The sequence below is a fragment of the Corvus kubaryi genome, unplaced genomic scaffold, assembly GCF_017639235.1.
Source record: "Corvus kubaryi isolate FWS band 111438036 unplaced genomic scaffold, C.kubaryi_AGA036_p1.0 37385, whole genome shotgun sequence".
Lineage (NCBI taxonomy): Eukaryota > Metazoa > Chordata > Aves > Passeriformes > Corvidae > Corvus > Corvus kubaryi.
In genome coordinates this window covers 13,162,739-13,178,311 of record NW_024581127.1, presented here as the reverse complement: position 1 = coordinate 13,178,311, position 15,573 = coordinate 13,162,739, and the positions used below count along the sequence as shown (strand labels likewise).

Below are 15,573 nucleotides of genomic sequence, written 5' to 3'. Positions count from 1 at the left end.
AGGAAAGCTGCCATCCACATCTTACAGAGGCAGCGCCTGTGGAAGAGGGCACTTCCTCATGGCCAGAACACAAACAGGTAACAAACCAGCAGGTCTGTGGCAAGACTGAAATGAAAGGTAACAGGATGGTCCTCACCTTGCAGTAGAGATGTGCCAACAGGAATGGTTTCGGGAACGTTGTCTCTGCTGTAAATGGAACGCTGGAATTCAGGAGAACAGTCGTTTTCATCAGTGATATGGACCATGACCTGAGACAAAAGGACACACTGAGAGTGGATTTTAGCTCCCGCACTCTGCAAAAAAAGCACCTCTTTCTGGACACTGCAGTGGCAGTCAGTGCTTTTGCTGCTCTCCCATCCTTACTTACACCTCTGATGCTATTTTTCTCACACTACTCCTGTAACACAGAGAAGTATTTCCTTCTCCACTCCCAAGATGGGAGGCAAATCCAAAAAGTAGTAACAAGAGGTATTTGCAGAGCCTAGATCTGAACCCAGGTCAGAGCCCAGCTTTCTGCCTGTACTACAAGGCCTCCTCCCTGCCCAGCATCCTCACGAGTGTCCTGGGCTGTCCATCTGTGTAACTGGTCCCTCTAGCAAGGTAACAAGACTGCAGACCGTGGGTAGGACGTGAAGTGATTCGTGTACCTCAGTCACACTGCTGAGAGTGCTCTCAACTTCCATGGCTTTCAGTAAGAGGTGATAGAGGTGGTGCTCACTCTCGTAGTCCACGGCGTGGGTCAGGCTGAGCTCTCCGCTCTCTTGCCTCACCCGGAAGAGCCCAGAGGGGTTCATCAGGAGAGTGTAGGAAAGAGGCTGGCTCTGGAAGGAAACAGCCTCAACAACTGCTACTCTGCAAAGAATGAGAGAACAACCCTTTGCTTCAAAACAATAACAACAAAAGCTGCCTCCTCAGCACCTAGGAGAGGAAGATGAGGATGAGGAAAGGTGTCAATGCTTGGCTCAGCTTTAAATTCAGACTGGAAACCACTTTTGCTAGAGGGAGCCCATCTACCCTCTCTTCTGTCACCAAACTTACTCACTGACATAGCAGTGATGAAATAATCCATTTCAACCCCCACTAACATTAAAACGTCTTTTTCTTTCCCACTGTACCTTTCTAAATACTTGACAGCAGTTACTGGTTTACCCTCAGTTTCTCAGTTTTTCAGAAATAAGTGACCTACTATACTTCTGAGTTTCTCTGAAGTTGTATATGCAGAAAAGAAATGGGTTCAGACACGGATGGGAAACCCATGGAGCACAGGGCTTTCCAGATCCTGCTGTCCACCTTGGCAGGACATCAAAGGAATATTTGCCTCCCTACTATGACTTATGTTTTGAAGCTCCACCTCTCACATCAGTCTTTCACCAGCATGACAATATACTTTTAGCTCATCTCACTGAAAGCTCCAGGGAAGAAGAAAAATTTCCCTCCTCCTTCTTGTTCAGTCTTTCTTAAGGATTAGTGGCACATCTCCAGCAATTTTTCCTAGGTCATCAGTTTATTTTGAGGTTTCTTGCTCCTTAGAGGCCTTATGGCACTGTTCCACCTGCTCCTTCGAGGCCTTAAAGCCCATTCTGCTCTCAAGTAGCTGCACAGTGCCAATAAACCCAGAGCCAGCTTGGGAGCATCTCCCCACTGTGGCTGGGATTAGCTACTCTTCATGCAACAGCAGAGCCGCTTGGAGATTGAGCTTTATCTTTTTGTACTTCACACTGGTGCTGCTATCTCAAGAGTCTGGCAATGACTTGTCTTTCTGGAAATTTAAATACAAGTCAAACGGGACACAAACAGCTCCAAACCTGATTAATTAAAAGACTATTTTTCAAGCATTTGTTTAAATCTCCAGGAGATGCATAGCCAGTAGTTTGGGTGTTCTAATTCATGATGCAATGCACTAACACCCCAAAAATATTAAAGTAATTCCAGTGTCCCAGACTATATCCCATGTGCTCCATTGGAGACTCTGAAACATTAGAACAGGCACAATTTCTTTTAGAAAACACATTACTTTTAAAGTGTAATGCAAATGTAAGGCAAATGCAAATGCATATATGAGTCTTTTAACTCATATGCATAGTCCTGAGAAGCGAAACCACAAAAGTTTACTCTGTGAAGGTCCTCTCGGACTGCTGGGAGCGAGTCACCTAAAGAAGTAAAACTTACTTTTCTCCTGCTGGAGTATTTTCAGGGACAAACACATTGTAGGACATGTTAGTGAACTGCGGAGGTCGGGAGCCTGCCAGGATGGAAACGGAGGCGTAGGGGCTTTTGTTGCCGTACTCATCAGAGGCTTCCACAGTAACAACATACTCCTTGTTCCACGTCAAAGGCAAGCCAGTTGTCATGATAATGCCAGTATCCTTATCCACTCGGAATCGCTCCTCACCACCTATCAATACATGCACAAAGCCAGTCTGAGACATGCCCCACAGCAAGAACATTTGCACCTTCACCATTTCAAGGTAAGCTATCTTCAACCCATCCACCTATGTCCTTGTATGCAGTTCTTTTTACCTCTCCAGTCGTTCACCTTATCTTTCACTCGCACTATTTTGTTGACCAGTGCAGTGTAAAGAGACAAGAACAAGTAAGAAATGGAGCCTTAAGCTAACAGTAAAGCTGCCATCAATTTCAAAATAGAAGTAAAGCAAAGAAAATGGCAACAAGAAAGATTCCCATCCACATACTTACAGCACTTCCAGCTTCTACTTGCTGTACCTGCTGTATCTTTAAGGATTGCCCAAGGGAAAAATCTACCAATGAAATTATAAAATGGGAACTTGTTCAGAAACATCTGCAACTTAACAGAATTTTACCTTTTTTTCAGGGTAGACCTACCTGCAATGAGTGTGTAAGCTATGCCAGCAGTGGCGTTTTCATGGCTACTGTAACGTGCGACAAGCTGGTAGATGAGAGTGCCTTTGCGCGCATCGGGATCGACACGTGCCAGGTACGGGTATGGGTACATGCCCCAGGACAGAAGTTCCTCTTCTGGGGCAAGGAGTGTCACGTGGCAGAGGTACCAGTCATCATCTGCAAAAGACACATGCATTTCTAGACAGCTTGGTCACAAACTTTAGTCAGGAATGTTAAGATCTTATCCACTGCCATCTGTAAACAAACTGAGAAAGAATCTTCCACTGCAAATGACATGTGGAGATCTAATCACAGTATTTTTACCTCTAGAGAGACCTATATTCAAGCCTCTTTAACTCACAACAAGTCACTAACAGATGCTAAAGGTATATATGGGCTTCTTGAAAAAATTTTCCTAAGCACATTTGTGTTCCAGAAATGGCCTTAAGACTTGACTTAAAATTAAAATGAATATGTTATTGAATCTAGAGAATAAATTTGAATAAAAAGAGAAACTAAAGGTAGAAAGGGGGGATGTGGAAAGGTACATATGAGAAATACATGTTTTCTGCCTGTTATAATATGATCATATACTTCAGCAAACTGCACTGAGGTTGCAGGTCTGTTAAGGGCTACACCACTATCAAATTAAACACCCACTCAGGTGTATGTGTGTCTCATACGGAAACCCTTCATCTCTGCCTTCAGGAAGGCCATGTTTCACACAGGATGGAAGAAGACAGGAGCACGTGGACAAAACCAGCACCAAAGGCAAGAAGTAAGCCAGAAATTCCAAACAATTTTAAGTGCACGTCTCAGGGATGTGATACTAAACAAAAGGCCACCCACAGATAGACATACCCTGATATGTCAGACGTGTACTTAAGAGCAGCCTTACCCTGCAGTAAAAATACATGCTGGACAATTTCCCAGAGAAAATAATTTCCAGGAAGGAAAAGTCTTAACTGAAGTTTTGTGGGCTTTTAACATATTTAGGATCATTTAAGACGTGGTTTCCTTAGCCAGAGGAAATTCTTAGATTACATGGTTTCTGGTTTTCTCATGTACCACTATTGCACACACGGGAACATTGGTTTACTTTTTTTTCCTCTGTGTTGCTGTGTAGGACAAGGCACAGCCCACAGCATGAGCTAGTGGCTCATGAGAGCAGCTGGAGCAGTCACTATTTTATCTACAGCCAAGAAGGAGGGTTGAGAAATACATGTCCGAATGCAGCCAGCTACAGACGGTGTTATTTTGCTAGGGTCAAGTAAAGGGATGAAAACTTGTAGGCATGAGCATTTAAAGATATTTTTGTTCATTTATTGGTCAAATTCAGGCAGTTCTAATTTCTGCAGAGATTGAATATCTAGTCAAGTATTTTTCCCATTTAGTGAAACCTGTAGAATGATTTCAAAAATTGTAATTATACAGATTATTCTTAATACTGCTCCATGTAGGTGATCCAAGTGTTAAGTACCAATAAATAACGAGGTCCTAATCCTGCTGTAGGTACTGTAAAACCCACCAAAAGTCAGCACTAAAACAGAGCTTTATGTTTTAAAAAGGACAAGGGAATAAATTTCACTGAGTTCAGGACAGCATGCCAGAGAAAATATTTGTGTTGTTCAAATTAACCATATTTTCTAGGCTTTTACAAAAACGTCACCTTCCCCTTCTCTGAAAGGTGTATTTAAATTGAAACATAGAAGAATTTAGGTTGCAAAAGACTCTAAGATCATCAAGTCCAACCATTAACATGGTACTGCCAACCCCACAACTAAACCTGGGATTCACCATCCCTGGAAGTGTTGATAAAGCATGTGGATATGGCACTTGAGGACATGATTTAATGGTGAACATGGTGCTGGTGTTAGGCTGACAGTTGGACTCGATGATTTTAAAGGTCTTTTCCAACCTTAACAATTCAATGGTTCCATGAAACCATGTCCCAAAATGCCACATCCACATGTCTTTTAGATACCTCCAGGGATGGTGACTCCACCACTTCCCTGGACGATGTTCTAATTCTAGCCTGTTCTAATGCTTGGCAACCCTTTCTGTGAAGAATTTTTTCCCTAATATCGAATCTAAACCTCCCCTGGCACAACCTGGGGCCATTTCCTCTTGTCCTATCCCTTGATACTTGGGAGAGGAGACCAAGCCCCTCCTGGCTACAGCCTCCTTCCAGGCAGTTGCAGAGAGTGATTAAGTCACCCCTGAGCCTCCTTTTCTCCAGGCTGAATGCCCCCAGCTCCCTCAGCCGCTCCTCACAGGACTTGTGCTCCAGAATCTTCACCAGCTCCATTGCCCTTCTCTGGATGTGCTCCAGCATCTCAATGTCCTTCCTGAACTGAGGGGCCCAGAACTGGACACAGAACTTGAGGTGTGGCCTCACCAGTGCCCAGTACAGGGGGGACAATCACTGCCCCGGTCCTGCTGGCCACACCACTGCTGATACAGGCTGGGATGCCACTGGCCTTTTTGGCCACCTGGGTGCACACTGGCTCATATTCAGCCCTCACTGAACCTTGGCAAAACTGTGACACTTAGCAAAGCCTCAGATCACAGACTCATGGGATGGGTGAGGTTGGCAGGACCTCTGGAGATCATCTGGTCCGACCGCTCTGCTCAAGCCGGGCTACCTAGAGCTGGCTGCTCAGAAAAATGTCCACAAGACTCCAAAACCTCCCTGGGCTAAACTAAAGTTCTAGGGGCTGGATTTCAAGAAAGACATGGACCAGCTGGCAAGTGTCCAGAGAAAAGCCAAGAGCAAAACCAGGAAGCATGGCCTTCAAGAGAGTTGAAAAGACCTGGAGATTTTCAGGAGACTGCAAGAGACATGCAAACAGTGATATAAGAGGCTGAAGACTGATGTATGAAGTCAGTCAGCTGTTCCATAACCTGCAAACCAAAATATAACTACCTCTCATTCCCAAGGAAAAGACTTGCATTAGATGTTGGGGGTGGGATCTCTCAGCATGTTTTTAATTTTAAGGATAATGGAGCCCTTGATAGTGGACAGAGAGGTGAGACAGCATCCATCAGTGAGATCTTTAAGACCTGACTAGACAAATACCTGCTGGCAATCGCTTTGTTGTGGCAAAACCTGCCTCTAGGCAGGTGCATGGAACCAGCAAGACTGTTAAATCCTTTCCATCACAACTTAATCTCCCTGCCCTACAGCTTTTGCATCTCATTGATTTTTGAGGCATACATGTCCACATGTCACTCATTCCCCTGCAGCTTGAAAGAACTTCTGACATAAACATTCTTTGGACTTCGTGTTTTATCTTTGCTGTTTGCTTAAGGGTAAGAAGTGAAAAAAGGAGCGAATGGCACTCTAGAAACATCCAGCACCACACATGAAAGGAAAAACATGGGGTGAGGCCAAACCTGGAGGGCTGTGGTACAGCAACAGGGGGTAATAAACTTCAGCTATAGGGTGGAATGTCTTTCTGCAGCTGAGATCTGGCTCACTCCTTCAGGCCCTCAGCATTTATTTCAGGTTTTCAGACTTGAAGCTGTTTTCTCCATCCACATAAACAAAATTTAAATTGAAGCAACCTGCAAGCATGCTGACAAAACAGTCCAGGTTATATCCACATAGATCAGAGCCCTAATTCTAGCAGGGCATCAGTGGAAGAAAAGATAGTTACGAAGAGCAGATTTTAGTCAAATCAAGTCCAAAACCCTAAAAAAGCAGTGTTGAACATGGTCTGGAGACTAACAGGAGGTCAGTCAAACAGCACTAATTTCCCCTATCATCCAGAAAGGGCTGTTCAGAAGCAGCACTGTGAGTAGGGACATTTCTGTTCTGGTAGCTCCCCTTTGCACACACATCAGGTGTGAGAACCTCAAGGATATTAAGGTGTTACAGACACATGGCAACCAAACACTGTGTAAAATTATCACACTGACTTGAAACAAGTCAGTGAAACAAAACCAGCCTTGACAAAGTAAAGTTTTTCTCCAGGAATGCACTGGGTTTCCAACTGTCATAGCTGCAAAGGCATTAGCAGATCAAACCTCTGAAATCAGTTGTGTTTTATTTTGCTCCTGACACAACCACAGCATCCTATTAAATCAAAATGCAACATCACCTAGTGATGTTGTAGTTCACCCATTTTGTCAATATGAATCATCCACTGCAAGGAAGGAAATAATCAGGAAACCAGGCTCTACACCCTGTGAAACCAGACTATCGACAGGATAGTCTGGCCTCTGCACCTCATATTGGAAAGAGTCTTGGTATGATCAGTCTGGAAGAGTTACTAACGTGTGATTTTCCTGGAGATAGTGGTGTATCCCCAAGGCTTCAGCTTTACCTCTTGCTTACATCTAAAAAAGGCATATAAACAAAAGGGATGTCAATCAATCACCACCTAAGAGCATCCTAAGTAAAAATGTTAGGATGTAGCAAGTGCAAGAATGAGGGGAATGAAGAGATGCAAAGTTTGTGTCTTGGAGGGCTAAACACTCTTCAGCAGATCAGAGCAGATACACCCACACCGTCCTTGGACAGGAATATGAAAGCAAAGAAAGAACTGGAAAGGGTTTTGAAACTGCAAGTGGCTATTCTTGCAAGCCTGTATCAATTTCATGCCTTTAATCCTTTAGTTTCCTCCCTTACCAGAAGAAGGCACATAAGAGAAGAGAATCTCTTTCCCTGAGATTACGATTAGAGCTGCACTGATTGATGTGGGTTTGAGGGGACTAATGGTGGAAAACTGAGAAGTAAAAAATGTGCATTAAAAATGTTAGTTTATGTTTTGCTTCTATCCCCTCAGGCAAAAAGAATCATTTGAATTGAAAAGAGACAGTGTGGTAAGTGAAGAAGTTTCTGAAGTACCCAGCTTGAAATAGGACACCGAGGTGGAATGCCTAGAAAGTCCCTCATTGTGCTGTCAGCCACACCACTAGTCCTCAGCGGTAGGGCAAGACATCAGGAGCTTTGGCTCATTATTGAACCATAGCCAGGAAATCTACACCTGGGAAATGGTTACTACCATGCTAAAACCCCCTTGTCATCTTCAGGATCATAGGCATAATCTACTTGGGGATATTTAAACCAAAATTTCTTGTGGCAGTAATTGATCTTTAACCAGAGTTCATCATCACTTCTAGAAATGTTTTTTTTTTTTTGCATTTTAATGACAATATTAATGATATTTACACAGTCATGCTGTCCACTGTGCCACTCTCTCCTGCCCAGGTGGCTTTGGAATCTGGTGGTACATTATTCCTACAAGCTTGAACATCAGCAGCTGGCCAGAAGATGAGCATCCCAAAAAAAGGTATTCACTGAGGTAAAGGAGAAGAGAAAGCAGCTTTAACTTAGTCCTGAGGACTAGTCCAGTCAGCAACACCTATGATGCTCATATCTCTGCCTCAGCTACAGCATGTGCTGTCACTCCCTCTGGGAGAAGTGCAGGGCCATCAAGAAGCTCTTACAATGGGGAAAGCCTTCACAACAACGTATTTCCCTTTCAAAACCGAAGGCTTAATTTTATGAATTTCTTTTCTCCAACTCCCTTAAGGAAAGTTGTATGGGAGCACCTGTAGTCCAGCTAGTCAGCTGTCATGAACATGATGGGTCAGCTCCACTTCAAACACTGATGAGAGATTCCTGAGTGTGATGTTTTTATTAATTAACAGATTTGGTGTCTCACAAATGCTCCTAAGGTTTGGATACAACACCCAGGAGCATCATATTCCCTTGCAACACACTAGGGCACTGGCTGGACTCATGTTGGACCAAGCAGTAAGTACAGTGTCTTGAAGGCAAGGGAACACCCTTACCATCAGTTATGGCAATAGGCCTTTGTTTACTCCCTCGGCAGTCCACAAACCACTACAGCAGCTTGTGGGTAAACACAGTAGCCACAGTACACGTGGGCAATGTGACTGTACCAACTGCCTCGTCTAAAGCTATGCCAGTCTCAATTTTCCCTCCTCAGTTAACCACAATCAGCAAGCTTGAAAGAGCAGCCTGCAGAGATCATTTTGCATTATATTTATTACATATTTCTTAATATACACCAGCACCTGTACACATTTTCTATATATACACACCCTCACCCAATTTAAGAGGCAAGGTCTTGCTTTTCTCAATACTACCTGTGCACTCACCCAGGGGGACCATTGAGCTAAAAGGCAACTGCAGGTGCCACTGCACACATGGACAACAAAGAAAAATCTTCAGCCAATTTTTCACTTTCTGTGAAAAACTACAGCCATTTATCAGTGTTGTCCTTTAACAAAATTAAGTCTCTTCTCCCTGTAGGTTGTTCAAATGTTTTTAAACTAGAAAGTTGCTTGCTGAGGCTTCATGTGGTAACAGCTCTTCCTATGACCATACTTAGAGTGTATTAACTTTTTTCCAAATGCTTTAAAAGTTTACGTCACCAGCAAAATACAATCATTTTAGAACAGCAAACGTGTTTGATATGTACACAAATATGCAAAAAAAAATTGTAGGAATATTAACTTTACCCCATTAGCACCACTGGATGCAGTTGTGAGAAGCAGCTCAGACCCAGCAGCACAGGCCCCTTTGGGAAAGCCGGGCAGCAGCACTGAGAGGCGTTTGGAGCAGCAGCCTCCAAAGGAGCCGTGTGCTGGCTACTATGCTGTGTCCTAAGAAATGAAAAGGTAAAGTCGCTAGATTGCTTTCCAGTTGTCCTTATATACTAAATTTCTAAACAGATCTTCCCCTTCCACAGACATGGCCCTTGACACTCTGCTACTTCTCTTTCACAAAGCAGTGTCTGTGCTATACACAGGGGTTGCTTACTCAGGCAAAAGCTGAGTCACCCATAGGAACTTACAGCTCCTTACCCTGGTTGTCATCAAGTGCAGATACAAATACACTGCTAGCGAGGATTTTCTTGCTATTTTCTAAGCCCGTAAGAGACTTTTCTCTCTCACAGAAGAGGTAGCAGTTATGTAAACAACCAAACCACCTGCAACCTTGAAAAGTCTTGTTTATGATACAGTAGAAAAATATTTTGACAATGGATGTTTTAGGATTTTAGCCAATCATCCCAGGCGGTGGCTGATCCTTTGTCCAATTAGACTATGAAGAAAAAAGTCTATAAAAGAGTTTGTAAAATAATTAAATAAATCAATCTTGCTGCACAATTCCTGTCTGCCGGATCTTCTCTCCTCCTCCCTACAGCTGTGGGACACGGTGATATACCCTAGGGCCTAGGCCTGAGGTAATAATCAAGCACTGCTTTTAGGTCATTCCATCAGCAACATCCATGTCAGGAGCAGAACTCCAAGCCCCTTCTGTCAGCCTGTTTCCTCAGGTCAGGTTTTTAAAGGCTTTTCTTAAACTTTCTGCTCTACTTTTTCTTAAATTTTGGGCAGTTTCCACCAGCAAGCCAACCTCACTGCTCAGACTGCAGTACTGCTGAGTTCTGCACTAGCCAGGGTCTGACTGCTCCAGCAAGGAAACCCCTAATGCCTGCCCCAAAACACCGGCTGTGAAGCCACTGCTCTCTGGGGAGGACACAGCTTTCCAAGTCCACGGGAGACACACAAACAGGAGCACGTTCAATTCCACTTCAGTCATAGTCCCAAAAGAGAAGGCTATGTGCACACCTGCCTAGGGGAGCTACTATGCATAGACTGCCTGTGCAAACATGGTATGTGTGAATTTTGGGCCTCCCGTGTGTAATGCAGGTGTGTAAAGGCAGCCCCAGTACACAAAAATCAAACACTGCTGCACACTGCACAGTGCTCCTGGAGTGTGAGACAACACCAGGAGCATGCAGGGGTGTTTCTGGCACGGTGCAGCTTTGATCTGGGTCTAAAACCAGATTTTTAAATGCCTTCCTGCTGTTGAAATGTAATGAAAACTCGGAAATACTAAATCATAGTCTGTATAAAAGGATTCAAGATGCTAATCTTAAGAATAAAGGGCTGAATGTTCTATTTTTAAGGTGTCCCACTGCTTTTTTCTCAAACTTGTTGTGATAGAGGTTTTCTCATCATTTAAATAGCTTGCGAAACTTACCAAGAGTACTTGTGACATAAGCTTTACATTTACCTCTTCCGTTCTAAGCTTTTTGTTGGCCTCTCAAAATTTCTGACTTTATCAGGCATTCTTAAGCCTTATTTATTGCCTCTGGATCATTATATATGTTTACATTAATTTTTTTTTTTTTTTTTTTTTCCCCAGCAAGGTTTTTCCAAAGATACAGACAGGGTAACATAATAACCTTCATCCTGGAGCTTGCTCTTTCGTTCAATGATCCCTGGCCATTAAAGTGGTTTCACGGGTTAAGTGAAGCAACCTTTTTCTGTCAGTACCTGAATTTGGAGGCACACTAATGGCATCCACAGATGGTTTTAATCAGTCTGATACCAGGAGGAAACACTGCCCCCCAGGCCCAGGGGAAAAAAAAAAAAAAAAAAAAAAAAAAAGCAGCATATAATATGACCTCCATACCTGATCAGATCAAATTTCTGTTTCTGGAGTGAGATTTATTTTCTAAAAATGTCAAGGGGTACCAGGAAGCAGTGGGCCATTTCTGGCTCTGTTAAAAAAAAGAAAAAGAAGAAAACCCCCCAAACCTAATCTATGTCTTGATTTGAAATCATGGCCAGCAACATATATGGATTACTTGTTAGCTTTTAAAAAACTGTATTACATGGATTGAATGGTTTCCCTTCCCAGTAGGCATCCTGATGGAAGTTTCTTAAGAAAGTACAAGGGACTCAAACCACATATTCTTTCCATGTGCAGTCTATGTTGTATTTTCAGGAATGTCAAGATTTGACAGACATCTTTTTAAAATGCAGTTTGCTTCCAGTGAGTCATAAGGGTTCAACACCCATCATATTCTACCATAAGACACTGCACTGAAGGAACTGCATTATGCTACAGCCTCCTCAGTCAGATTTATAATCTATCTCCTTGGAATTCACTTACAGTAGTAAACAGTTGTTATCCCATCTGAAAGAGAACAGGGAATGAGATATCCATCTCAATTCCAAAACCAGGAAAATACTGAGCAACTGTTTCATTCAATTCAGTCTTAAACTACCTCCTGGTGTTTACCCTGCTTTGATGTCTCCAGGCATCCCAGAGTTAAAGGGTTGCTAACGTCAACCCTTTAACCCTTCAGAGCTCTGCAGACTCATGGGAGGGGAGGAGATTTGTCTTGCCATGCTTTTTTTGAGTTCCTACTGTTGCCAAAAAAAATTAACCTTCGTAGATTATGGAGTGACTTCTTACACAGTTGTTTTCAGTTAGATAGCATGTGGAGTGTATCTGCAGTGTGAGAGTGTGCAGGAACACGGACATCCCCCACTGGGTCTCACTATTTCAAGCCAAGGCAGTGTACACTCTGTAAGCCCTTTGTGACAGGCTCTTAAGATTAAAAACAAAAAACCAAACCAAACCAACCAACCAACCAACAACAAAAAACCCACCAAAAAACCCCCCAAAACCCAAAAACCCACAAAAACCAAAACAAACAAAAAACCCAAACCAAAAATAAAAAAACCCCAACCCTCCCCCCGGCCAAACCAAAACCCCCAAGAGAGCTAAAAGTCTTCAAGAGTTGAAGAACAGGGGTTAGAAATTGCTTTTTGAAGCATGATAGACAAAGTCCTGAAAGTCAGACTTCTATGCAGTGCACACCAGTACCTATTGCCAGCATCAGAGAGGGCAGCTGAGGGGGCAGAAGAGGAAACAGTCATTGCACGTCCCACCCTGTGTGAGTTGGTTACAAGTATGAGAACCTGTGTAGGTACTTGCAAGCGTGCATGAACAGAGGCAGACTTGGAAGAGAAAGGGAACTTCGACCCTTTCAACCCTTCCTCACTACCCCCAGCCTTTCCATGCTCAGGCCACACATTGTTCTGATGGTGCAGCCAATGCTTCCAGGATGTGAAATGTTCCAAAAGAAAATCTGGACGAGAAATGTTTGGTCTTCAGCTCATACCTTTGTGTAAGTCTTGTCTGAACTCCAGGTCCAACCCTTAACTATGTATGCACAGAGCCCAGAACAACAAGGCCTTGTCAGATAGGTGGAGGCTGCCAGATTCCGAAAGAAGATGCAAACTGCTCTGTGTAGGTAAGCAAGACAAGCCACAGAAGTTGTGCAAACATCTTTACAATGCACAGTCCATGTACCAAGTGTATATTCAATGGGAGAAGAGCTGTGTTTTCACAGTGCCTGCTACAGGGTCCCCACAAAACAGATGGCAGCCCCCTCCCTACCACTGCTACGTGTGCTAGGGAGCAACTGGGAAGATTCAGAAGGTTATTGTACTCTGCGCTCAGTTTATTTCAGTATTTCAACTGTGCACAGGAATATCTTGTCTTCCTAGGACTGCTGTTGCAGGAAACAGTGCTCTAAGTTACCTTCTGACCTCCTGTTTTATTTTTTTTTTAAAGCTTATTTTTTAAAAAAGCTTTTCTTTTCTTGGGGGAAAAAAAAAAAAGGCAAATACTTCCAAAACCCCAAGACACACTCTTGCCTGGAGAAGTAGCACCTGTGAAATGCCTGAGTCCATTCATGACTTTTGCATAAGAGATGGCAATTAATAAAGGTCCAATAGCTTTGTTTTTCAGTTAAAGCAGTGATTAAAAGTTTGGCATATATTCCATAATATTGATTACTTTGTGACTGACTGTTAATTACATTTAGCAAGAGATGCGAGGAGAAATGAGGAGCAGACCAAAGTTAATTCTGTTTGACTTTTGACAGTTCACCAGGTTTCTTCAGATAAAAAAATGGATGCTCAAATCGTCTCACCCTTTCACCATATTTTTTAAAATAGGCAGACAGAAAAAGATCCCAAATTTGTTGCTGTACAAAGTTATGACAGAGTTTTGATTTTCAAAGTAGCTTAAAGGAGTGTCTAAATGACCTTGTCCCACTTGATCATTGAATTCCTTTCTCCCTGAGGCGCATCTCTTGTCAATACATTATTAATGCACAGACAGTGGTAAAAACATGCTGTACACCACCAGATTGGAGAGGACAACACAATTAATCATACGTTGAACACTGTTCACAAGGTTATTTGCTTCACTATAAATAAGCAAGACACTCAAGCTGTGTGTCCCCTTTCCAACTCCATCTTTAGCTTGTTCTACTTCAAACATCAGGCAATTTGTTTAAAGTTAGTGCCTAGAAATACTGTGCAGAGTTTTTCAAATGTTAAGTGTCTGTCACTTGCACAACACATCCCATTCCTGCAAGAATAAATTTCTCAGGCAGGCAGCTCTGGATTCTCAGACTGCACACAGCAGTCTGGTAAAGATCACAACCCCCAGCATGCTTCAACACGTTTGTTTTCCTCCCACCTCTATGTTTCACATTTCCTGAGCACTAGGCTGTAAAATTCATTGATAGAAATTGGTGAATATGCCCTCTTTAGTAAAGTTGCAAACATCTAAGAAAAAAGAAAAACAAACAATACAAAACAAACCCAAGGAAATAACCAGTGATGTTATCAGAGACCTGAGCTACACTTACAAACACACTCTAAAACTTGCTCTAAGATGAAAGGAACGCATGGAAAGGATGGCTCATGTAGCCATAACACACCTCAAGCTTAATGTGGTTTAAGAACTTTATCAAGTCTAGCCATTCTCTTTGCTGTGTTATTGTAACAGTATACAAGCTCTTGATGTATAGAGGATTTAACACAGCGGTATAACTACAGTATCTCCATATAGTTCTCTACACCAACTCCTAGGATTCCTGATTCAGACTTGATTTTTTTTTTTTTTTTTTTTTGCTTGTCTTAGGCTCGCTGACATCTGTTTTGCAACGACTTCTTTCCCTTCCCATGCGCTGCTCTGCCAGTCCTGTAGCTGACTCTCAGCATGGTTCAGGGTTCTCTCGGCGTGGCTCAGGGAGCGGGTGCAGCAGGATCCCCCAGCGCAGGGGGCTGCAGCTGCAGGTCTGCAAGTGCCCACACCTAGGACAGCGTCACCTCTTCCTTCCTAGGTCCTTCCAGCAGGACCGCAGCAGAAGAGGCTCCCTGCTAACTGCCCCCACTATGAGACAAGCTGTTTACTGTGGTGTGGCCCCTTCTTTACCGGATCCTATCTGCTTGTTAACCCCTGAGCAGACACTTCTGGTCCCACAAAAGCGAACCGACTGTGAAAAGAATTCCTTACAAGACAATATAACCAAAACACCATTCCCTACGTTTCCAGCTGCTCCTTCAAAGGCAAGAGGCAGAAGCTCTGCGAGTGGTACTGGGGAAGAGCCGGCACATTCCCACGCCATCCACCCAGCTCCCGCAGCCCACTGCGGCTTTCCGCACTCCACGGAGGGCAGCATTACCTCGAATGGCAAATGCCCGGCACGGCCGTGCCTGCTTAGTATCCCCCTCCTTCGGGGCAACCCTTCATGCCCACCCGTCCCTTTCGCGGTCATACCGACCCACCCGGGGCAACGCCGCGGGGAGAACCGACCCCATCCTGACCACCCTCCCCGGCCCGTCCCGGACCGCTACCTCCTCCGCCGCCGCGGTGCACCTTGACCAGCACCTCCGCCCGGCCGCCCGCTCGCAGCTCCCGCCGCAGGTAGAGCCGCCCCGACGTCCTGTCGACCCCCACGGGAGTGGCGCCGGGAGAGGCCAGCTCGAACCAGCAGCCCGCCTCCCGGTCTCGGCTCGTCGGGACGGTGAAGACGGTGTCGCCCACCCGCACCCCGGGGGTCAGGCGGGCCGTGT

The 15,573-nt window shown here is 44.1% G+C and overlaps 1 protein-coding gene across 2 annotated transcripts in view; it reads right to left on the bottom strand.

Annotated features, from left to right (window-relative positions):
- The window catches only part of LOC121668475 (neural-cadherin-like), a 54,705-nt gene that overhangs the window by 38,140 nt on the left and 992 nt on the right, over positions 1-15,573 (bottom strand). The window contains exons 2-6 of one of the 2 annotated variants that reach the window (XM_042036322.1): positions 15,355-15,573; positions 2,845-3,039; positions 2,170-2,395; positions 648-852; positions 137-248 (exon numbers count right to left, since the gene is read on the bottom strand). The exon at positions 15,355-15,573 is cut by the window's right edge and continues 11 nt beyond it. In XM_042036322.1, coding sequence (XP_041892256.1) covers positions 137-248; positions 648-852; positions 2,170-2,395; positions 2,845-3,039; positions 15,355-15,573 — 957 coding nt within the window. The remainder of the gene's footprint in view (positions 1-136; positions 249-647; positions 853-2,169; positions 2,396-2,844; positions 3,040-15,354) is intronic. The other variant, XM_042036321.1, reaches the window with a different exon arrangement.